Source organism: Dama dama, chromosome 26 (genome assembly GCF_033118175.1).
Source record: "Dama dama isolate Ldn47 chromosome 26, ASM3311817v1, whole genome shotgun sequence".
Taxonomy (NCBI): domain Eukaryota; kingdom Metazoa; phylum Chordata; class Mammalia; order Artiodactyla; family Cervidae; genus Dama; species Dama dama.
Genome location: NC_083706.1, coordinates 52,735,127 through 52,760,805, shown reverse-complemented (window position 1 = coordinate 52,760,805; position 25,679 = coordinate 52,735,127). Strand labels below are relative to the sequence as shown.

The following is a 25,679-nucleotide window of genomic DNA, read 5'->3' as shown; positions in this document are numbered from 1 at the left end:
ACTGAACTGAACTGATTGCAATAATCATATAACTTTTTACTATATTAACACAATGAATGACACTGATCAGTTCACAGATGTTAAAGTTATAAACCTATACCCTTATTTTCTTTTTGTGGCGGTATCATGCTAAAGCTAGTAATTACCAACTTATGGTAATTAAAGTTAAAATTAGGTATTCTTGTATCTTTTATGAAAAAATTCATACAGGATTCATGCTATTTCTTAAAGTTTGATGAAAATCCTTTAGTGTGAGTACCTAGGCTTTATATTTTCTTTTAGGGATATTTCCAATTATAAATTCAGTCTCTTTAATCAGTATAGGGCTATTCAATTTTCTGTTACTTCTTGGTAATTTATGTTTCTCAAAGACTTTTCATCTAGGTTGTCAAGTTTAATGGCTTAAAGTTGCCCATAATGCTCCTTAAAAGTCTCTTAATATATGTAGGATCTATAGTGATGGTCCCTATTTTATTTTGTGCATGCACGGCATGCTAAGCTGCTTCAGTTGTGTCTGACTCTTTGCGACCCTATCGACTATAGCCTGCCACGCTCCTATGTCCATGGGATGCTCCAGGTAAGAATACTGGAGTGAGTTGCCATGCCCTTCTCCAGGGGATCTTCCTGACCCAGGGATCAAACCCATATCCGTTAGGTCTCCTATGTTGGCAGATGCGTTCTTTACCACTAGCGCCACATGGGAAGCCCCCTATTTTATTACAGATACTGGTAATTAGTGTCTTCACTCTTTTGTTTCGGATCAGTCTAGCTAGAGCTCTGTTTATTATTAATCTTTTCTAAAAAGTTTTTTCTATTGTCCGTTTTCTATTTCAGTAATTTATTTTCTTCTTTCTACCTACCGATTTTCGTTTGGTATATTTTTAAAATTTTAATGAGGCAGAAAACCAGATAACTGAATTTTTTAAAATATAAACTTTTAGAGATATAAATTTCCTGTAAACACTGCTTCAGCTTCATACTTTAAATTTTATGTTGTATTTTCATTATCATTTAGTTAAAAATATTTTCTATTTTCTCCTGGGACATCTCTCTTGACCAATGGATTATACAGACGTGTGTTCAATATAAAAATATTTGGGGTTTAATTTCATTTGGGGCAGAGCTCATCCTCTATATAATTGCAATCTTTATCACCTTATGGCCTACCATGTTTTTATCCAGGTGCACATGAAAAAAGTGTGAATTCCCCAGTTGTCATGCGTAAAGTTTCATAAACACCAATGGGGCCAAGTGAAAGTGAAAAAGTGAGGCTCAAGTGAAGCTGCTCAGTCGTGTCTGATTCTTTGCAACCCCATGGAATATAGCCTACCAGGCTCCTCCGTCCATGGGATTTTCCAGGTAAGAGTACTGGAGTGGATTGCCATTTCCTTCTCCAGGGGATCTTCTCAACCCAGGGATCAAACCCAAGTCTCCCGCATTGCAGGCAGACACTTTACCGTCTGAGCCAGCAGGGAGGCCAATGGGGCCAAGGCGGCTGACAGTTCATAACTGCAAACCTTCTAAGGTGCTAAGTCTGGTCTCAGTTCAGATCTTCAGCTGAGATCCTTTAGGTCTGTTTTGCACATATGTGATTCAGGGGTCAGCCAGAATTTGGGGTTCCTTTTCAGAGCAGAGTAAACCACACATAATGTAGAACATTCAACTGGCTGAGACTACTCTGCTATAGTGTTATGCTCACTGAGAAACGTGTGCTGTAAGTAAGCATGTGCCCACTGTACTAGCACGCATTGGCTGAGAGTACACGACAGCAGGCCAAGCACAGAGACCGCAGCCCACTGGACGTTCACTGTAATACGGGTGTGGTTTTCTAAAGAGACAAAAAACGTTAAAAGAAATGAGTGAACAGAGCAGCCTCAAGCAATGTACGGAGGGTGTACACATGTGCATCCTTTACAGGCCTCACCTGTAATCTGCCCACAGCCATCCAAATTACACTGATTAGAGACCCAAGTTAGAAATGTCAATTGATGCCACACAAACTAACAGGTAATTTACTGATGTGACAATAAGGAAACTTAAAAAAAAAAAAAAAAAAAAAAAAAGAGCCTTAAACTTGTCCTAGATTTAGAAGTTCAAACAAGTTAAAATATACAGAGAGCTTTAACTGATAATCAGTGGCTACCCCCAAATTACATTTAAGAATATTAAGAATATGCCTCTTAATTTAATAATCCACTTATGAGGCAGCAAGAAATAATGTTAGTCTATAAAAGGATATAGGGTACATCCTGGAGTAAATAGTTTTCTTTTCTATTTATTTTCCATTTACGAGAAACAAAGCTGCCAAGAAGCAGCTGGAAAAAGTCAAGTTAATTTTCTTTACCTCATGTCTTCCCAACAGATAACCTAGGGCATTACAGCTGCTTTAATACCCATTTTAATTGAGTGCTGTCACTGGTGGGAAGAAAAGTGTGAAATCACTACTTTCTGTATCAAACAAAGCAAGTAATTAACAACCATTCTGGCACAATCCCTTATCACCAAAATACACAAAGGGTGCTAAGTTCTCTCAAAGCCAAGGCTCTGTTACCAAAAAGCAGAGCTGACGTTTCAGGGTCACGTTCACTTCTTTATTACACAAGCATACATTTACTGCTCAGTCAGACACCTATAATTAAACACAAGAAGCCTTTAATGCTAATATTCAGGCTAGCCTGCATGTAAGCACCCCCTCCACACAGATGATTGCCTTTCATTTTAGAGTTTCAAGTAGCTACAGTTCACTTAGTTTTGATTACACAGCAATTAGATATGCAAATACATAAGATCCAGGAAAATACTTTTCCAAACATCAGATTGTGAGCAATCAGGCCTATTCTCTTCTCTTGTATATACAAGCAACTCATTAAACAACTATTGTCTAAAAAAACCTCTGCCTCAAATGCCTTGAGTTTCTTTTTAATGTTAAAAACATTAACATCCTAGGAATAAATCTCTCTACAATCTAGTTCATGAGCTGAGTGGGAAGGCAGGCTAAGTGACCAAAAGAACACCCTACTTCACACTGTCCGTTGAGGGTTATTCAATACTGGTCAACAAATTGTTTTAAATGCACCATTTGAAACTTTCTGTTAAATGATACCTATTACTCCTCAATATTCCAAACACTTGATTGAGAAACCAGTTTCATCTCACTTAATAGGTTTACATTATAAGTTATATGTAAGTGTTAGTATGGTACAGAATCATGTATACTAGGGAGAAGGGAAACATTCACACTTATAGATCAACACCTGGGTATGACTGGATAAAAGTAAAACGGCCACTTACGTTCTTGCAAACTACACTTACTGTCTCTACCTGGGCAATTAATTTTACTTGTAAATTACAACTTTGCTTCTTAATCTTAAGTCCTATTCAACTAACTTATAAAATGCTTGTTGGATTTCTCTTTTTCCCCTCATTTTTGTAAATTTAAGTCTTGTTAAGACAGTTAATTAAGACAGTTGTTTGTATTTAAGTAAATTTTTAAAGTGTTTCTTCTGCATTTTCTATGTGATGCTCCTATGCTATAGCAATTTCAAGAAACTGGCTGACTAAAATTCTGTGGTAAGAACAATCATTTTCTAATGGGCACTAATTATGCTCACACTTCACTGAGGAACTCAGACAGAAAACTGCAGGAGTTCACTCTCAATTCCCTGCTTCAACTCTTTCCATCTTCCCTACACACATCCCTTTACCAATCCACTCTCAAGGCTCCAGGCCACGCCGCTCTGCTTCAAGCCCCCCACTGCCTGCCCACTGCTCCTGCAATAAAGTCCAAACTCCTTCACGGCAGGTGCTCTGCCTCCCACGTCCCCCTCTCCCCGGCACGCCGACCTTGCTGCTCCCCAGACTGTCTACCAGTATCCTTCTCTGATGCCTTCACACTCGCTCTCATTTCACTCCTGTCACATGTTACATGTCTCTTCACACAGCCCTTTCTTGGCCACTCAAGTCACAAGCATTCCACACCGATCACACTTATCACACCATCTCATGCTAGTCTCTTCATGGTGCTTATCACTATCTATATTAGCTTGTTCATTTCTTTACCATTTATTTTCTGTCTTCCTCTCTAGTTTTGTCACATGGGAACAACCCCTTCCCCCACCCAGTTGTGGGTGTGGCCCAAAGCAGAAAATAAAAAAATACGGATTAAATGTTAACAAATTTTGAAAAGAAGTAGAAATAACTTTCTAGATTTAAAAAAAAAAAGTGAATAAATGTGTGTGGAACAGTTAGGAATGGTCTTATTTTTTGAGAAGATCAAAGAATGGAACTGAAAACAAAACACTATTATTATATTAAGGAGATAATGGACTTGGTTGTATTCCTTTGCCATTTAAGGTTAAATTAAATGTACCTTGTTGGTGATGGCAATGAGACAAGACTTTGTATTTGAGCATGCTGATACCACTATCACTGCTTCTCTGACTTTTCATCAAGCCTGGCACTTTCGTCACAGTGGGTCCTGGTCTTCCTTGACAGCTTAATTAAATGTTTTTTTCATCCAATCATTCAATCTAAGGAGAATTGCTCAAAAGTGATGTCAGGGACACTATTTATTATCTTTATTGCCATAAAACTCATCATTGGTATGTCCAGACTAGGTTTTGCTTTTCACTGACCGATTCATATACTACATATTGGTCCAAAAGAAATCATATATCTGGGTGATTATGGATACAAGTTAAGAGCTCAAACATTAGCACATATCTGAATTATTTTTAATACTTCTTATAATGAATTTAAAGAGATTTTCAGAAAGGGAGAAAGCATGGAAATCAGTGACTCCTGAATGAATCTAATTAAACACAAATTATATCAATAGCAATGGAAAGAAAAACCTAAAAAACAAAATGAACACCCTTAGAATCTGGTTTATTTTCCAAGAGAAAAATATACAAACTTGCCAAACATTCACAATCATCTCTTAAGTATTTTTAATAATAAAAACTTATTTCCCCAAAATAATCCAGGTCAGAAAAAAACAAAGAAAGTAGAATTACTCCAACTTAAAGAGGAAGGGAGAGAGAAAAAGAGGGAAAGGAAGTGGGGTACATGAACATCGAAGCCTGAGAGAACTGAACTGGTAAACATCAAAAATTGGTGAATGAGGTGAAAAGTATACGGGGTGGGATCTTTGTATTCTTGTTGTAAAATTTAATATTATTTCAAAATACAAAGCTAAAAACAGGAATAATTTGTTCCCAACTTTTTGTTTTTCCGTATTTTCTATACACATTTCTGCCTAAAGCAGCATTAACCAAAAGAATTCCTATCACAGTGAGAATGTTTTGTATATGCTGTCCAAAAGGGCAGCCCCTTGTCACAGGTCCATACTGAGCACCTCAACGTGACTGTGTGACGGTGCAGCTCAGCTATTCTCTCATTCAGCTTTCATTTTAATAACCAGAGATGGCCAATGGCTACCCTCTTGAGGAGAGCACATGTCTAGGCACTTACTTAAAAAGAAATACACAGACTAAAATTCTCCAGGCCAGAATACTGGACTGGGTAGCCCATCCCTTCTCCAGGGGATCTTCCCGACCCAGGAATCAAACCAGGGTCTCCCACATTGCTGGCAGATTCTTTACCAAATGAGCTATAATGAAAGCTCCAAACTAAGACTAGTTTAATGAGAAAAGAAAGTGAAAGTGTTAGCCACTCATTCATGTCTTTGTGACCCCATGATCCATGGGATTTTCCAGGCAAAAATCCTGGAGTGGGTTGCCATTTTTTTCTCCAGGGGATCTTCCTGACCCAGGGATCAAACCCGAGTTTCCTGCATTGCAGGCAGATTCTTTACCCTCTGAGCCAAAACCTGGGAAACTCTAATGGAAAATGATGATATGCTCTGGGGTATACTTTAAACCAAGTTCTAATTAAACAAGCCTTGAGGCAAGTGAGGGCGGTTAGGAATGGCGAGCACCTTGAACTCAACTGCAGAAGTTCCCAGAAGGTATCCTCTAACTGGTGGTGATAGAGGACACGAAAGATCATTTCAGGGTACTTATGTGCCTCTCGACCTTGTCTACAGGAAAACACTCCATGTGGAAAAAGCCTCTATCAGAGACACTGCATTAGGATACTGTTTATTTCCTACCAACTGATTTCTGCCCTCATACCAAATACATCACAATTTTTTTAAAATTTAGAATTCTTTCATCAGTTAGTTCTACAAATGTATAATGCTCTAAACAAATTTCATGTACTGTTTTCCATGGTGACTTCATTATTTTCTTCTGATAATTATCAACCAGCTCAGTCTCTCAGACGTGTCCAACTCTTTGTAACCCCATGGAGTGCAGCACACCAGGCTGATAACTATAACCTGCTATAAAAAATACATAAAAGAAAACCTTAAGTCCTAACTCATTACATTTGTGACATGAGATGCTTCTCAACAACTATGAGTACCTACTGAAGTTTTAAGATATGTGAAAAACCTGAACAAATACTTAAGACAGCCTTAACACAAAAATCTTACTGTTTTATATCAACAAGTAAATAGAAGGTGCCCTGTACATAATGGGAATCCTAAAAGTTGATAGGTAAAATTATTTTTATTGTATAAATTATCTATACAACTTAAATAATCAAATTAAAAAGTTTATAGTAACTAAAGGTAAATCAGGTAACAGAAACAGGACACTGAATTGCCTGGGAGTGGGTGAGGAGAACTTTTACTTTATTTCCTGACATGGAGTACTACAACCTTGCATATTCCTAGACAGAAAGACATATACATATATAAGTATACAAGATATTAGCAATAACAGAAAAAGTGACTTCCCTGATAGATTAGTAGACTCTGTGCATGTTACTTGAGGGGAAAAAGGACAATTAGCCAGTGGTGCCATCCAACCATCTCATCCTCTAGCGCCCCCCTCTCTTCCTATCTTCAATCCTTCCCAGCATCAGGGTTTTTTTCAATCAGTCAGTTCTTTGCAAAGAGGTGGCCAAAGTATTGGAGTTTCAGCTTCAACATCAGTCCTTCCAATGAATGTTCAGGACTGATTTCCTTTAGGATTGACTAGTTTGATCTCCTTGCAGTCGAAAGGACTGCAAGAGTCTTCTCTGACACCACAGTTCAAAAGCATCAATTCTTTGGCACTCAGCTTTCTTTATCGTCCAACTCTCACATCCATACAGGACGACTGGAAAAACCATAAATCTGATTAGACGGACCTGTGCCGGTAAAATAATCTCCCTGCTTTTTATTATGCTGTCTAGGTTTGTCACAGCTTTTCTTCCAAGGAGCAAGGGTCTTTAAATTTCACGGCTGCAATCACCATCAGCAATGATTTTGGAGCCCAAGAAAATAAAGTCTGTGACTGTTTCCATTGTTTTCCATCTATCTGCCATGAAGTGATGGGACTGGATGCCATGATCTTTGTTTTCTGAATGTTGACTTTTAAGCCAACTTTTTCACTCTCCTCTTTCACTATCATCAAGAGGCTCTTTAGTTCCCCTTTGCTTTCTATCATAAGCATCTGCATATCTGAGATATTATGCATATCTGAGATATTTCTTTCAGCAATCTTGATTCCAGCTTGTCCTTCATCCAGCCCGGCATTTCACATGATGCACTCTGCAAAGAAGTTAAATAAGCAGGGTGACAATATACAGCCTTGAGGTACTCCTTTCCCGATTTGGAACCAGTCCTTGTTCCATGTCTGGTTCTAACTGTTGCTTCTTGACCTGCATACAGATTTCTCAGGAGGCAGGTCAGGTGGTCTGATATTCCCATCTCTTGGAAGAAGGTTCCAGTTCGTTGTGAGCCACACAGTTGGCACAGAAGCGGCAGAGAGAAAAGCGGCCTGGAAGCAGCAGGACTCATGACTGAGCAGGGCCTCGTGAGCCACAGCGAAGAGCTGACTCCCACTGAACACATAAAAATGTACTGCAGGGTGACTTTTTAAAAATCACACTGGTTGCCAGAGGGAGACAGAGAGGAAGAATGGAAATAAGGCCATCAAAAGATGGCAATGTAAGGATTAAACTCCTGCACACAGCCTGGGTTCAAATTGTGACTCGGCAGCTCACTAGCCAGGTGAAGAGAACCTCCCCCATGCCTCCATTTTCTCCCTGGTCTTACAACTAGGACAACAGCAGCTACCTCACAGGGCTGTGTGAAAATTAAGGAACAAATTTGCAGAAACAATGAGAGCTGCACCCTCACCACCAACCCCCCACCAGCTCAACACTGCTTTCACCAGCCACCCCACCCACTCACCAAGTTCACATGTTGGGTAAGCTGTCTGGAATTCAGTGGACATCTAAGTCCACGCGGGGGACTGGGGGAAGAGTGCACACACAGAAAGAGATCTGAACCTATCAGAAATGACAGGCAGGCTGTATCTTTCTTACAACATGTAAAGGGAATGACTGAAAAATAACAGTTTCGCAAACACTACATTACAGTAATAAGGAATTTGGATAGGACATTAACCAACGCTAAAATCACCGAGCAAAATTTTCCTGGGAGGAGGATATTCACAAAGTATCAAAGTACTCCCCTAAAACCAGTTCATTTAAAAGGGGGAAGAGTATCTCTACAATGAAAAAATATGATTGACACCATTTTAACCAAATTATGAAAGTTAATATCATCAATATGGGGTAAACTAATATAATGTGCTAGGGATACAATGGCATCACTGACTCGATGGACATGAGTCTGAGCAAGCTCTGGGAGTTGGTGATGGACAGGGATGTCTGGCATGCTGCAGTCCATGGGGTCACAAAGAGTCAGACACGACTGAGCAACTGAACTGAACTGAGGGACACAGCATCATTTTTTTTTTAAAATATCCTTGCCAAACATGCAAGAATGAAAATAAGGTTACTAGTCAGAAATTAATCTTTTAGTTACAAAGGTGAAATGTTACAAAACTCCCTTCACATCAGAATCTGAAAAATATTAGTATTTCCTATGTGAAGTGATTAGTAATTTATATTTAGAATACTTTATATGTATTTGAATTAAGCAAAAACTTAAGATAAAAACTTATTAACACCTTTTAAAAGCAGTCTTAACTACCTGCTGTAGTTTCTATTTCCTCTTTTCTAAGTAATAAATAATTTAGAAAATGAAGAATCACAAGTTTAACATTTTCTGGATGCAAAGACTATGATAACATCCTGGTCCTAGGACAACTTCTGAATTAACACCTATACATGTCTTTAAAAAGTCAAAGAGTTAACAATTACACATGATTTAAAAAGAAAAACACTTTAAAATTCAAAGAGCAACATTATAATTTCTTTAAATTATTTTCTTTCATAACTGAAGAAAAATAAAAGTAGTAGGATAGAGTAAGATAGCTCACTCTGCTTATGAAATGGTCTAATAATTTGTCACTAATATAACTGACAAAAATTTTCCATTGAATTTCTTTGTTAAAGGGTTTTGAAAAAGAAAATCAACTGATGTAGCATAATGATAAACACATAAGCAACATTCCACTACTAATTCCGTTCACAAGAGAACTGAACTTTCTGAGGGAAAAAAAAACTTCTTTATACACAATGTACTATAAGATACTAAAAGATTCCTTAACTAAATTGACTACAATGCAATCAAGACTTAATTTTAAAAGGCTCATTTACAGCATCCAGTGATAAAATAGATTCTCCCTTTCACTGAAATTCATGTCTCATTTCATTAGACATGGACAATTAACTCATCATGGTATTAGATCTATAGCAGAGTTAATTAGCTTAAGTTTTACAGGTTACTTAAAAAGTTAGTTTAGTAATGAAAACAGGTTTATTTTCATTGGATCCATCTTTTTATCCCTTAAAGAGTCTTACAAATTAAAAAAAAAAAAACAACTGTACTTGAAAAAACAGTAGCAGAATTTTTATTTCAAATCTTCCTGATCTTTCTCAGCAATTAATAAAGGCAAAGGAATGACTCTATTTTATAAAAATGTATTGAAATACTATCCAATCTGAAATAAATCTTTAATTTGTATTGTACTGCTTTATACTACCTTAAAGTCAAGTTATTTAAGTCCAAAGTGAACATGTAACCAGAAACAGAACTAAAAATTCCATGTGAAATTTCATATTCCAAAAGGAAATTTGTTTCAAAAACCACTCACAGATGAAATGAGGGCACGAGAAGAAAGAAGAAAAGCAGAGGGGGAGAGCACACCCGAGGGCTCCCTCACCATCCTGAAGGGCCGCTGACTCCACCAGCCAGTAAGCAGTGTGTAAGCCACTGCTGCTCCAAGCGCAGCTCCCAGCACAGAATCAAGTGTTTAGAAACTTCTGTGGCACTCTGATTGGATACTTCTGGCCATTAGGGCTTCCCTGGTGGCTCAGTGGTAAAGAATCTGCCTGCAATGCAGGAGACACATGTAGAAGACTCGTGTTCGATCCTTGGGTCGGGAAGATCCCCTGAAGGAAATGGCAATCAACTCGAGTAGTCTTGCCTGGAAAATCCCAAGGACAGAGGAGCCTTGTGTGCTATAGTTCCTGGGGTGTTTAGAAACTTTCACAGCATTCTGACTGGATACTTTTCTCTGCTGAGATACAAGTTTTAAACAAGATGAAAATTGTCTTTTTAAAAACTGTTTCTCTGATAATTTATTTCACTGTATAGTAATTTTACAAAAGAAATGGTCTATGATGAATTAGAACTTTGTTGTAATGGTCTTTTGTGGCAGACAATTTGAAAAGTACTGATTTAAATTCTTTCAGAAATGCAGGCTTTCCTTTCTCTTTAAAAAGAAACCAATCAATCCCTTTTGAGGCTGAATTCAGTGCCATGTTCCTTGACATTAAAAAGAAAAAAAAAAAAAAGTGGAGGAGGACTGAAGCTCCTAGGGTATTAGTTTATAGCTACCATAGGACATCTTTGAGACACAGGACATTAAGTATGTCAAAGGTCCTAAGGTTAAGAGATTATTTTGTTTTGTATTCAAAGTAGAGTTAGGATCAGAGGATCTGAGTCTCAAGATTTTTCGCACACACACAGAACTCTCTAAGTCAAGCTGTCTAAGACTTGGTTATTTGTGGCCTTTGATCTCTTCTCCCTACACCCATCCTTTCTACAGCCAGGTTTTCTTTTTAAAACAATGTATCATATAACTTCTTACTTTAAAAATATGAGTGCCAATACACTGCTTTCCAAAGAAAAAGAAAAACTTTTTAATATAGTATTCAAGGCCCTATATCCTCAAATCCAAGCCTGTCTCCAACACCACTTTTCCCGCTAAACCTTGTAACTTCAACTGCAACATGCCAAGCACTGGCTGAGGACACATACTGGGTGATCCTACTCCCTTCTAGAATACCATTCCACTCATCTGCCCTGTAAATTCCTACTCCGGTCCAATCTTCCCCAGCTTTCCCTCAAGTCCTCAACCTGTGAAAGAACTCATCACTCCCTTGGCTTCCCACTGCACAATGTCTAGCATCTGTTATTTACACCGCACTGTGCATCAGTCTGCCGTCAACATATCAGTCTCTCAGGGTAAAAGATCTGAGGACAAAATTCACAGGCATTCAAAACTACTTACTGCCTGAAAAGGTACTGACTATGGTGGGGGGTTGGGAAAACCGAGTGACAACCATGTGTACTATCGGAACTAAAATATCACAGAATTAAATATGAATAAGTGTTAGACTTCACAGCTTTAATAAGGTTCCTTCCAAATAGATATATAATACTATACTTTTCATAATTACTCCTCTAAATCAACTGACCTGTTTTTATAGCTAAATACTACTATTCAGCTGGAAGAGGGAATGGCAGCCCACTCCAATGTTCTTGCCTGGAGAATCCCTCAGACAGAGCAGCCAGGCAGGCTATGGTCCACAGGGTCACCAAGAGTCAGACCTGACTGAAGCGACTTAGCACACACACACTATTCAAATCAGATTCACGAAAAGTTTCTAAGCATGCAGTTTATAAAAGTAACATTTTTCAGAGAGAATCCATAAAAATTCCTACTTTCAACACATTGAGTTAAAGGTACCAAGGGCAGGGGTCAGAGCAGGTGGTAAAGCAAGAATATAAAACAGAGAAGGAAAAAAAAAAACATTCCTCACGGGATATAGTCTTTCTCAACTAGGGAGTCCACAAGGGAATCAAGTACCCAGTGCCTAGCCCAAGGCATAAATTATATATGGTTCACTTCTCTCCTATCTAGAATGGTACTCATTATGAACCACTCTTAGTGAAACTGAAGAACTTCTAAGATGAGGAACCCTAGCTGAGAAAGGCTGTGTAAACTAATAGAAAAATTATAGCACTTTTCTTCTTGAAAACATTTAGAACAATAATTCATTTCTTGTGCCCAACCACAAGTTTACTATAATATAAACAATACAATGTAAAACTCAACATTCAAAAAATGAAGATTATGGCATCTGGTCCCATCACTTCATGGCAGGTAGATGGGGAAACAATGGAAACAGTGACAGACTTTATTTTCCTGGGCTCCAAAATCACTGTGGACAGTGACTGCAGCCATGAGATTAAAAGACGCTTGCTCCCTGGAAGAAAAACAATGACAAACCTAGACCACGTATTAAAAAGCAGAAACATTTTGCCTACAAAAGGTCTGTATAGTCAAAGCTGTGGTTTTTCCAGTCATCATGTATGGATATGAGAGCTAGACAATAAAAAAGGTTGAGCGCTTAAGAAATGATGCCTTCAAATCGTGATGCAATGAACTGAAATACATCAAAACTGTTTAAATGCATTCATAATGATACTCAAATAAAAACAAAACAAAAAAACTAATTCTACACCTCTGGAGGATTCCTAGAAGCCAATTCACTATTTTAAACCTAGTAAATAAGGGACTGGGTCACAAAAAAACAAAAAACAAAAACAAACTGAGCATTTATCCAGCCTTTCCTATAAAAATTAAATCTAACTAATAATAGCAAAGAAACAGGGTAATAACTATTTTGCAGTTCCTACTGAAGTAAAAGGTCTGAAAAACAATCAACAATGATTGCTAAAACAAAAAGAACACTAGATTTTTGGTACCACAACAACATTTACTTACAAAATTTTCTTTCAAAAGGAAGAAAGGAAATGAGGAAGGGAGGGCAGGAGAACTAAACCTTATTAAACCTTTCTCAGAACCAAACTGCCCAAATATGGGGACAGAGATAAGTGTTAATAAACATGGCCATGACCATGAAAATACAATCAGCAAAGGCCACGGGAATTCTTCAGTACAAGCAACTCAAACCCTTTACAAATAAACTACAAAGAGAAATGGGGGCCAGGGCGAGAATGGCTTAACAGATCTATCAATCAAATGCAATGTGTAAGCCCCTCACATGGACACCATTTAAACTTCTGTTAAAAGCACATTTATGAGACAAGAGGGGAACTAGGAACACTGACCAGACCTTTAACAACACAAGAAATTGTTCCGGTGATGGGAAAAAAAAAAAAAAACACAAATATGACAGAGCTGAAGAGTCCTTCTATTTTAGAAATACCTAATACAGTATCTCCAGCTTGAGATGATGTCTGGAACTTGCGGCCCAGACCATCCGGCAGACAGAGGGGCAAGGAGGACGGGGGTAACCAGGCACACGTGAAAGGAGACAGGCAGTGCGACGCTGGGAGATGAATGAACAGTGCTTAGCATCTGCCGTGAGCAAAGCCGTTTTTCTGGTTGTTGTTGTTTTAATAAACTACACTTACGCTCCAGGCTGTCAGAAGTCTAGCATTCAACAAGACTAATAAAGTGGGCTGTCTAGACCATGTTTGTGCTTGATGTTATGTCACTGGCTATCACAACCACTTTATAGTATGTCAAACCAAAAAAACTGTATCAATTTGATCATTTTCAAAGTGTTGAGAAAGCAATAACATCCTTCATTAAAAATAAAAGTCTAAGTTTCCCCCATACAAGCAAATTAACTTTTGCATATACTGCTAATATTGCCTTAAGCTATCTTTTAAGTTTTCTTATCGTGCAGCACAAACTCTCAGACATTATAAAGCTCAATTATTTGTCAATTAAACTGACAGGACAGAGTACAGAGCTGCAGAAAATGCTAATTACAAAGCATCAAGAATAGTAAGACTCACTTTCTACAACACATGTGAAAGTATATATACCAATGCAGGAAGAATGGTCTCCTAGACACAACACAATTGTCAACAAGAGTAGTCTCTAAAGCGACAGGATCAGGTGCCTCGCTATACTTTTTCTCTGATCATATACACTTTTAAACTTTTCTAAAAACATCACATATTAACTAGGTAAAACATCTATGAAGTGTAAGAATAGGAGAAAAATGTGTAAGCATATGAAAAGTGGCAAATAAAAAAGTTATGCAATTCTATCTATGTTTGCAATTGGACAGTATGTCCCTCTAATAATACTTCAGAGATCATGGTCCATACAACACTGTAGCTCCTCAAGAAGTTAAGACATCAGTCAGAATGGACAGACTTTGGTCAAATATATTTGGGAAATATATTAAAATCTAAATTAAAACTTTATAACAGATTTTTCTAATTTTAAATTCAAAGTTCATATTCTGAAGAGAATGAATTATAAAGCTGAATGTCAATGTCCAGCAAGATACATGTTTATACTGAGTGTAGTTAACAGTTAGAAATAAGGGACTGGATAAGTTACTTGACCTCTTTTAAGCCTTCATTCCTGTTAGAAGAGTAAAAATTATCTTTTGAGATTTTTGCGCAGTCTGAATACGACACTGAACAGATCGTAAATGTGGTTAAAACCATCTGGCCACTGCTACTAGCAGCCCTCGAATGGTCATCTGATACCGAGTGCACATCCCTTCATTTCAAGCAAAGAGCTCTAATCAGAATTGCTGAGTCCCACTGGACATTCTCAGGAGACCCAACACCCAACTTTGACCAACTGTAGACAGCTCACCCTTTTCATGGATCATAGCCTGGTCGTGTCCAGTAGTCCTGTACGGATGTGACAGGTGGGCCATAAAGAAGGCTGAGCACCAAAGAATTGATGCTTTCGAACTGTGGTGGTGGAGAAGACTCTTGAGAGTCCCTTGGACTGCAAGGAGATCAAACCAGTCAATTCTAAAGGAAATCAACCCTGAATATTCATTAGAAGGAATAACGCTGAAGCTCCAATACTTTGGCCACCCGATGGGGAAGAGTCAACTCACTGGAAAAGACCCTGATGCTGGGAAAGACTGAGGGCAGTAGGAAGCGGCAGCAGAGGACGAGATGGTTAGATGGCATCACTGACTCCATGGACATGGATCTCAGCAAACTCCAAGAGAGAGTGGAGGACAAAGAGCCTGGTGTGCTGCAGTCCATGGCGTCACAAAGAGTTGGACATGACTGAGCGACTGAGCCACGGCAGCAGCAGCATCTCATGCACTAACATTTTCAGCTGGGAGTGGGAAGTACAAAGACAAGCACAGCTCCCTAGTCAGTTATGAAGTGTGAGTGAAGTTCTTGTCCTTAGGCTCCTGCAATTACCCAGTACCATTCCTCTGGGTATTTATATACAATGACAATGTAATTCTGAACTAACAGCAATCCAGGAAAATGAAAAATATAAAGTAGCATATTCATTCCCTTGCTTAAAACCAACAGCTTAGAATGATACAGTACTGCCTATCTTTTCCAAAGAACTGAAAACACATAGAATTTATCATTTTCTCTATTCATAAAAACTTTGGGGAGGGTAAAGGAGAGAGGAACGTCTATGTCTTTCATTTACTACCTACACATTCATCCCTTCTCAGATTTTTTTTTTCCCCAGTTCCTATTCTATGCCAAGTACTCATCAAACAGTAAAGAAATACTCCGTAAAACAGACATGGCATGCCGTTACTGAGAGATCAGCAAACAGCATTCCATCATTAATACCACGGACAGTCAACAAATTAAGATTTTCTAGCTTTCTCAGCTTTTACATAAACTGACATCTCTACACGAAAAAGTTTAGTCTTCCTTTAAACACATGGAATATGCTTCAATCAGCCTTTATTACTGACTTCAATATTTTTTGGTCTCCATCTATTTTTCATGTTCTTTTTCAAAATAACAGCCAAGGAACAAGTGATAGTACCTTCCATTTTGACGTAACTTCTATTAACATTTTTATGAACTCAATGAGCAGAGCAGAGTAAACCAAAATGACATGGTTGACAATTTAGTATGCATAGATTTAAATTAATATTACAGAAGACACTCTTGGCATTATATGTCTACACAAAAATTCTTCACCATAATATCAAACATACGGTAGCCAAATTAACTGGATATTCCCAAAGTATATTCACCTATAGCACTTAATAAAACTAAAAATGCAATCTGCAGTCAAAATGCAGATTTTGTTGGTGTCTTAATCATTGTTTTCATGCATTATGTGTAATCTGGAAAGTTTTTTTAATTTCATTAGGCAACAGTACAAATTAAAAAAATTTAATGTGTTAACCACTTCTGTTTGTGCTTAAGAACAAAGTGGACAAGACAGAACATGGACACACCAACCATCGGGGAACCAAAACAAAAAAGCTGTGAGAATACGGGATATTCAAAGGTCACAAAGCAACAACAAAGTATTGTCATTTCCAAAGCTTAAAAAACTGTAGTACTCCTCCATGATACAACATAAGAGTTTAAACAGAAAATGTACTAACAGTGTAAAGAAATTTATTAAAGAGCAATCATTAACATTAACTGATTACTGTATGTCAAACACTCTGCTAAGTGCTCTACAACTTCTGTGATCCTCACAGCCATCAGTGACGTCACTACTCCCACTTCACCTGGCACCAAGAGACGAAGTCATTTGCTAACATCACAAAGCTGCTAAGTGACAGAAGCAAGGTTCAAATGAAAGCAAGACGGTTACAGAGGTTACACTCTTAACCACTCTACTGTATGCGAAAATGATGGCAGGCTCCAAGTTCAACCTGACTGAAAACAGCACTCGCGATGTCTCATTACAGGGTTCCAAGCTCTACTTCTCAATGTGTGTGTGTGAGTGGAGGGCTGGTACTACAGAACTGGTAGAGGCTGAGGAGAGGGCAAAACATGCTTTGCTAACTGATACAACAACTTGTTTAACTGATGAATACGCTCATCTGTTGGTGAAGATTTGCCCTTCAGTTGTTGAGAGTTTGTCTTATTGTACCTAGGCTATTAAATCAGCAGTACTTAATGCAAAGCAACCATAAGCGCAAACATGGGAACCAAATCTGCCACTCAGCTGAGTCACAAAGTGATTCAATTATTTTAAGATCCTAACAAAAATGATTGTTTTAAATACAACTGCTAAATATGCTCAGGGAGAACTCACATGCTTTCCGCAAAATATCTTTATACTCACCTGACAAGAACAGCTTAAAATAAAATTTACAGATAATTAGTATTATTGAGGGCCTCTCCCCTTAGCTTAACTACTAAGTCATTATTTATCTGTAAGGAGAGAAAAATGCTTTAGACCCAGTCAGCTAATGGGAGAGTTTAAATGAAATGAGGTGAGAGCTCAAAAAGAAGCCTATCCGAATGAAGTCACAATACTTTACAGGTCTGGCTTTCACTCCGTAAGCTCCACAGAGGGATTCAATGCACAACACGCTCCCACAAAGCTGCCCACAGCTCCATTTGATGTCTCTTTCAAGGCAATGTATTTAAAAATCAAACACACAACAAACCCTTCCTAGCAATACATTTAATCTTTGGCAATCAAAACCTATGTTATTCTTAAAAAATCGGTCAAACATTTTTCACACAGATAGAATTCAAAGAATTCTGCCTCATAGTATCACTGGATAAAAGGAAACAGGCAAATAAAACCTTCTGAAAAAACAGTATTTAAGGCAGGTAAGTAGGTGTTCATCAACTGAACTAGAAAAATAAGAAGTGGCAAAAGGAAAAGAAGCAGAAAACAACAATATACTTTAAAGTAAAATGTCTGGAAAACAAACTCAATGTGAAATGCTGGTAAAAACAAAGATAACTCACATATGGCTAGTTACAAGCCTTCCCCCATGTTTACTCACTCTCCTGATGAGATGACATAAATCCAAAGGAATTCATTTGATTCTTCTCATTTAAATCTCATCAAGAGAAACATTTTAGATTTTTCAAAGTTCAGTTACATCTTTAACACATACAACATTGAATACTCTAACTTCCAAACTGGCAGCTTCTCAAGTGTAAAAATCAACGTGAATATGATGAATTAACTGATATTAGCTAAGTAAATGAAAAGTAATGATAATCAAAAAGAGAAAATCATGACACCACCTTTAAAAAGTTAAAAATTTTCTGACATGAAATAACATATAGTGCTTTAAGATCTAGATATTTTGTTATTATAATTCAAAATGTATTAGTACATGTATGACATATAAGTACATTATCATACTTTATATGGCCCCATTTTCAAGGACTTACCTTCTTCTTATCCCTCATTGAGCCTTTGCCTCGGACCATGATCTTACATCCTGTTTCTGCTTCAAGCTGTTTAGCAGTAAGTCCTCTAGGTCCAAGGATTCTCCCAACAAAATTAAACTGGGGGGGGGGGGGGAAGGAGAAAAAAACACCGTGTATTATTCACTTAAAGTTATTTTAAAATATATACTTAAAATAAATAAATTAATTATTTAAATATATACTTAACTTTCTCTAATTAAATTTTTTAAAACATTAGGTTGAAATAAAATCTTACCAGTTTCTTGCCCAGTCTGGGGGTGTAATGACAGCAGCTCATGGTTTAGCTCGGCATTTCCATGTGCATTAACACAAGTCATGGGTTAGGAACAGCAGAATCTACCTACAACAGGTGCTGTATTTAACTTCCCATCAACATGCACACTCTAAACAAGTGTACATGAAAAGTTCAACAAATCCCTTCTATGACAGGGTTCCAGGAGCTATTTATTATGTTAAATAGTGGCTGCCTTTTATACAGAAATCCCTGGGGGAAATTCCTATCTTATTGATCTAAGCTATACTTCAGCAACTGTTCAGAGAACATTGTATTTTGGGGCTGGCTGCCAGAACACTGATGGCCAAAGTTGGATTCCACACTATACTAACTATTTAAGACATAAGTGTCTACATTTTTTTCCCACAATCCTTGCACAATTTTGTATGTGCATTCTTATTTTCCTATTTCCCATCTCTACCTTTAGTTTGTACCACCTCTTTAACAAAGAACTTTAACTCTTGTCACAAAAAGGACAGTGATAAGAAATAACTGTAAGTATCATCCCTCCACAGAAACTTCTAATATTCATACACAGAAGTTAATTTTGTAAAAGGCCAATGAGAGGAACAGATTGACTATGAACTCTGAAAGGCATTTTCCTCATTCATATGTCATCTACATAAAAGACAAAAAAAAAGAATGTTTATATCATCAGTTCCACAAAGATCCATGGGTGGTTTTTATCTATTTATTCAAACGTTACTGATACCTATGCTTCCTACTTGTTCCCTGCATTTTACACCTACTGTTAGAGTATCATCACATAACGCTAATGTGTCAGTCACTGCTCTCAGGGCTTGAGAAGTCAGGCCCCTCCTCAGTCTTCTGTGCTCCAGAGGCTGCTTGCTCTGCCTCAGCTGCTCACCAGCACTGCCACATCTTACAGAAGCGATTCCCAAATGAAAGATGTGTGTGTACACGTTTGAGGATGGAAGAAAGTCCTCTTCCCTAGGGGATTATGATATCAGTTCTTCCACCCCAAGCAAAGACTCTCAGGTCCTTGACCCAGGTATACAAGACTCGAAATTCTGAAACTTGCCTGAACCATCTCTTTGCATTCAAATAGAACCCTTTACCTTGCCTAGTTTTTGACGTATAGGACTTGATCTACCTCTTCACCCAACTAAACCCTTGCTGTCACCCAGTCGAGAGCCCTCCTCCCATACCTCCAATCTAAATAAACTGAAGTACTGTACTGTACTTGAAGTACTGCACATGTAAATGATTACACGTTTGTACTTGGAAAGCACACAGACCCCAACTGGTATTCAAGCTCCAATAGTAAGTCATCAGTAAGAATGGGAAGGTGTATAAAACAAGCCTCAGTCACGTGATGAAGATGACGCTATCTGGAACTGCTGCCGTGAGGACTGCATGTGCGCACAGCACAGTAGATACGGAACGTCCAATACAAAGTCCACCACACAGTGGTCACAGTCTGTGAAGTCTACTACAAATTCACTTCAGGAAGCCTCAGGCCCTCAATCAACAAGTCAGCTCAGAATGTCCATGGAAAGGGATACGATCAAATAGCCAATTTGCCCTACAGAACTCCAGAGAGACCAGGAACTCCCGCCTTGAGTTCTGCAGAAAACCAGAAGGATGGCAATGATATACACAGGACAGACCCTGCCCAAAGACTATCAATAGCCAGGCATCTAACTTGCAGGTATCAGGCTTGAGTTTTCATCTCTAGAAAAGCTGCCTGAAGAAAACACTCTCACACTGTAGCATTTGGCTCCATTCTCAAAGGCTGACACTTCGCTTCAGGTGATCAACTCCCACTGAACCCTGCAATGAGCAAGCCCAGTTCAAGAATACGAGCTTCTAATTCAATTCTGTGCTTCATACTTAAGTATGTATAGACAAAGTTCACCAAAGACTTGAGGAATGCGCTAACTTGAGGAAGTCTCTTGCATGTAAGAGTGTACAAACCAAAGAAGCAGGACAAAGGATTGTCCCATTAGGGAAAAGACTGCTGGTAAAGGAGACTGCTGTTTAGTGGCTTAGTCGTGTCCCACTCTGCCACCCCATGGACCGCAGCATGCCAGGCTTCCCTGTCCTTCACCATCTCCCGGAAAACGCCCCAAAACTCCTTCAGTAGACAGCACTAAACTACTTTCTAAACCGGTCATCCACAGTTACATTCCCAAAAGAGGAGAGGATTTCACTCTGATACACTTCAATACTTCTTATGTTTTTGGTCATTCAGATGTATATTTTTTGAAGCACATGCGAAGTTTTCAGACTATTCTATTGTGTTGTTTTGCTTTCTTACTGATTTCCACTTTGCGGTCACACGTGTGGCAAATACCTTTTCCCTTCCTGTGGCTTGCCATTTTGGTCTTTAATGGTGTCTTAAGATGATTTAATTTAACCAGACTGAATTGAATTAAATTACATATAATTTTAATGCAGCTGTCTTAAAAGAAGTCTTTCTCCATCCCAAGGTCATCAAGACACCCTCCCTTCTGTATTAACTTTCAGCAGCGTTACTGTCATGACTTTCTCATTTATGTCCACAGTGTGCCAGAAAGTGATGTCCGTGATGAAAAAACCACCTCCTCTTCTCCTGTTCTCTCTCGTGGATACCCAACTGTCCCACATGTTGCTGAAGAGACTATCCTTTCCCCCGATCTACAGTGCAATGCTATTTCTTGTCGTAAGTAACATCTATACATGTTTATATATATGGGTCTACTTCTGGGTTCTCTCATTAATCTACTTGGCTCAGTATCTCACTATCATTTAATGTAACTTTATTTTCAAAACCTTAATACGCAGGATAGCATGTTATTTCACCTTGCTCCTCTTTCAAAGGTGTCTCAGTCTTTGTGTGTCTATACAGATTTCAGAAATAGGTGGTCAATTTCTAAAATGATTCTAGCAATAACTTTCATTGGGATATTGTAACAATATTCAGGATCATGAATGTAGTATAATTTTGTCATTTGATTAGGTGTTTTTTGATTTCTCTCAAGAATACAAAGCTTTCTGTGCCTCTGTTTTTGTTAGATTTATTCCAAGACATTTGGGGCTTCATTTTTGCTACTGTAAATCACATTTTTATTTCATTTTTGTTTTTTTACATGTGAAATCATAATTTATCTTTTTATACCATACAGTATACCCAGCAACTCTGTTTCTTCATTCTAATTTTTCTGTAGATTCTTTTGGATTCTTTTGGTGAAGATTCATAACACTTGCAAATAAGAAAAAAGAAAAAATATGTAACTGTCAAATCATATTTTTAATTTCTTTTCTTGGCCATCCTTACAGCACTGGCCAGCACATCTTGAGTTCAAAGTCAAATAAGGTATATTATCTTTGACTCGTTCCTGATTTCAAAAATGAAGTTTTCAATAGTTCACTATGAAGTCTGAAGTTATCTGTCTATACTTGAACAGATGAAGAAAATTCCATTCTATTCCCTAGTTCACTAAGAGTTTTTATTTTTAGTCACGAGAGGATGTTTAAATGTATCCCATTTTTCTACCATCTATTAAGACAATCATATTTCTCCTTTATTCTGGTAACACAATGGATTATAATTCATTATCAAATGTTAAACCACCCTTATAGTTCTACAATAAACTTGATCATGATGCATTATCTTTTATTATAAATCACTAGGTTCAGTTTGTTAGCACTTCTTGGTGACAATTTTATTTTTTAAATTTACATTCACAAATGGAACTGGCTTATAATTTTCCTTTTTCATGTTTCTCGGGGTTTAGGCATCACGATTGTTCTAGACCCATAATGTGCTGGGATGTAATCCCCTTTTTCAACTCTCTGGAATGGCTTGTAGAGGCTAACATGTGCTGTCTCTCTTCTTTACATACTGAAGAGAAATTAGTGGTGAAGGCACCTGGGTCTAGAGTTTTTTTTCTCTGTTCAGGTTTTCAATTACGGATTCAGTTACTTAATTCAGATTTCCTATTCCTTCATATGTCAATTTTGGTAACTTATGTTTATCTAGAAATATGTCAATATAGTTTAAATTTTCAAATTTGTTGATATAAAGCTTTCGTAGACTTTTCTTCTTAGTATCTATAGGATCTGTAACAATGGTGCCACTTCAATCCTGATTGGCTATCTATGTTGTCCCTTCTCTTGATCAGGTCTTCCAGTCTTTACAAAGAATGTACCTTTTCTTTTGTTGACAGGGGTAGACTGATTTCAAAAATGACCACAACGACCCATTCATCCCTAAAAGTAACCTATGTCATTTGCAGTGAAATTCAGCAGCTCCTCTCACCTCCTGAACCTGGGGTTAGCATGGTGACTGGCTTTCCAATACAATGTATGAAAAGAATAATGTATGTGTCAAAAGCCTAAGTCTCAGTCTTATGTGTACTTCCTCTCTTAGGCCCTGTTATTCCCATGTAACAGTCTCAGACTAACCCACTTGAGAATGAAAGACAAGCAATCTAGTCCCCACCCACACCAGCCCACAGACAGGTCACTAGCAAGAGCAGAGGGGCCTGGCTAACCCGCAGCTGACCGCAGGGGCCGATCAGAACTGCTGTGGTGAGCCCAGCCTAAACGACCAGCACACACGAGAGAAGCAGGAGGTAAATACATGGTGGTTGTTTTAACAGAAGTTCCTGGGGTAGTTCATTAAAATGCAGTAGTAGCCAGCCAGTACATTGATTTTCTTCATTTTGTGATGGTTTTCAGGGGTTTTAAATTAATTTCTACTCTTACCTTTATTACTTCCTTCTACTTTTTTTACGTTTAACCTGCTGTATTTTTCCCAATTATGAAACGAATGCTCAGCTTATTGCACCCTTTCTTCTTTTCTAATAAATATACTTTAAAGCTTTAAGTATTCCTATTAGCTGGCTTCAGCTGTATCCCAAAATTTTGAATATGCAATATGCCGCTATCATTCAGGCCAAATAACCTGATAGTTATTGAATATTTAAATGTATTACTCTCATTTCAAACATATGAGAATTTCCTAAGTATCTTTACTGATTTCTAACTTCCTATGTTTCATAATAAAATACCATACATAATATCAACCCTGTAATACTTGTTCAGACTTTTAACCACAGCACATAGCCAATTTTTCTAAATATTCCATGGGTGTTCATGAGACATCCTTGGCAGTCCAGTGGTCGGGACTTTGTCTTCCAATGCAAGGGGTGCAATTTTGCTCCCTGTCTAGGGAGCTAGGATCCCACATGCCTTGGGGCCAAAAAGCCAGACTATAAAGCAGAAGCAATATTGTTAACAAATTCAATAAAGACTTCAAAAATAGTCCATATCAAAAAAATCTTAGGAAAAAAAAGCAGGCAAACTCTTCTGTGACTAACTTTTGTCTACTTCTTTCAGTTCTATTTGCTTTACACAATTAGAAACTGTGTTGGTATATACAAAATTATATTCTTCTGTCATTATGAAGTGGTCTTCTTTTTCTCCAGTAGTACCTTTTGCCCTTGAGCCTACATATATTAAGATATAAAGATATTTATTAAGATATTAAATTCTAAGTTTAAATTTATTTTCATACTGAATTTCCAACTGAGGTAATTTTCAATTTCATTAATTCTCTCTTCAAAAGCTTTGAGTCTTCTGTTAAACCTATTACTCCCAGTTAAGGAATTTTTCAGTTTGACTTTTCTTTTATACTTTCTATTTCCCTAACACACTCAGTCTGACTCTTCTTTCACAGCTCCCATTACTCTGCCGTATTTCTCCAACTTGCCTTTTGTCTCCATACACACAGTAAGCGTAACTTTTATAAAGTCTGGGTCTAATAATCCTACTATCTAGAGTCTTGATGAATGTGTTTCTTTTGTCTTGTTTCTTCAGATTTTTGTTAACATCATCTTGCATTCTTTGTGTGTTTGCTTGTTTTCTAGTGTGTGTCAATGTATTTACTAAACAGCTTACTGAAATAATATAAGGCCTGCTGCTGCTGCTAAGTCATGTCAGTCATGTCCAACTCTGTGTGACCCCATAGACGGCAGCCCATCAGGCTCCCATCCCTGGGATTCTCCAGACAAGAATATTGGAGTGGGCTGCCATTTCCTTCTCCAGTGCATGAAAGTGAAGTCGCTCAGTCGTGTCCAACTCTTCACGACCCCACGGACTGTAGCCTACCAGGCTCCTCTGTCCATGGAATTCTCCAGGCAAGAGTACCGGAGTGGGGTGCCATTGCCCTCTCCAATATATAAGGCCTAAGGTGATATTATCTCTCTCCAGAGGCAGTATGTGTCAGCTTCTGCCAGGCACCTATTGTTAACTAGCAACCTAAGATCACCTCAATTTTGCTTACTGAGGCTGACACAATTTTGATGCTGACATGCAAAGTCTGTAAAGGCCTAGGAAAGTAGTTCACTCTTACCCCTAGAATGCACACCCATCAGATTCCTACCCAAAGCAAAGACTGGGGATGGGAAGGAGCTTACATAGATGAGACCTATGTTCCCCAAAGCTTAGCCTCTCAGCTGTCCTCTCCAGATTCAAGAAACACACCTAGAGGAAAAGGAGTTTCACAAAGCCAGGCTTACATTCAAGCTTGATTCTCTGTCCTTCCAAGAATCCTGAATTAGCAGTTCTTCACAATCTTGCTAGGTCTCTGATGCATTCAGGCAGATGTCTGTTTTTTGTTTTTTTTTTTCCCCCTTCTGTGTCCTATTTTACTGAAACTATTCAGCTGGTCTGAACTACCCTTAGTATCTAACAGAGAAGTCCACAAAATTTTTAAAAAAGGCTGCCTTTAAATCTAAGTAGATCTAGAAGTGACTAAGGCAGTACAGGGTAAAAATATATTAGAATGAGGGTCTGAGAAAGAGAAAAAGACACCGACCACAGAAAATCTATCAACAGGCCTTGCTAACCCCTATCTTTATATACAGTCACAGATTCTCTAAACTTCACTCCCTCTCCTCTCCTCAAACAACCTGAACAGAGACAAGAATTTCCACATTCCATGCCTCA

General features: G+C 38.0%; 1 protein-coding gene across 8 annotated transcripts in view; it reads right to left on the bottom strand.

Annotated features, from left to right (window-relative positions):
- Positions 1 to 25,679, bottom strand: part of QKI (QKI, KH domain containing RNA binding) — a 149,542-nt gene that overhangs the window by 63,856 nt on the left and 60,007 nt on the right. For all 8 annotated transcript variants that reach the window (XR_009690689.1, XM_061130293.1, XM_061130292.1 and 5 more), the window contains exon 3: positions 18,410 to 18,526. Coding sequence is in view for 7 of the 8 variants with exons in the window: in XM_061130293.1 (XP_060986276.1) it covers positions 18,410 to 18,526 (117 nt within the window). In the remaining variant the exon portion in view is untranslated. The remainder of the gene's footprint in view (positions 1 to 18,409; positions 18,527 to 25,679) is intronic.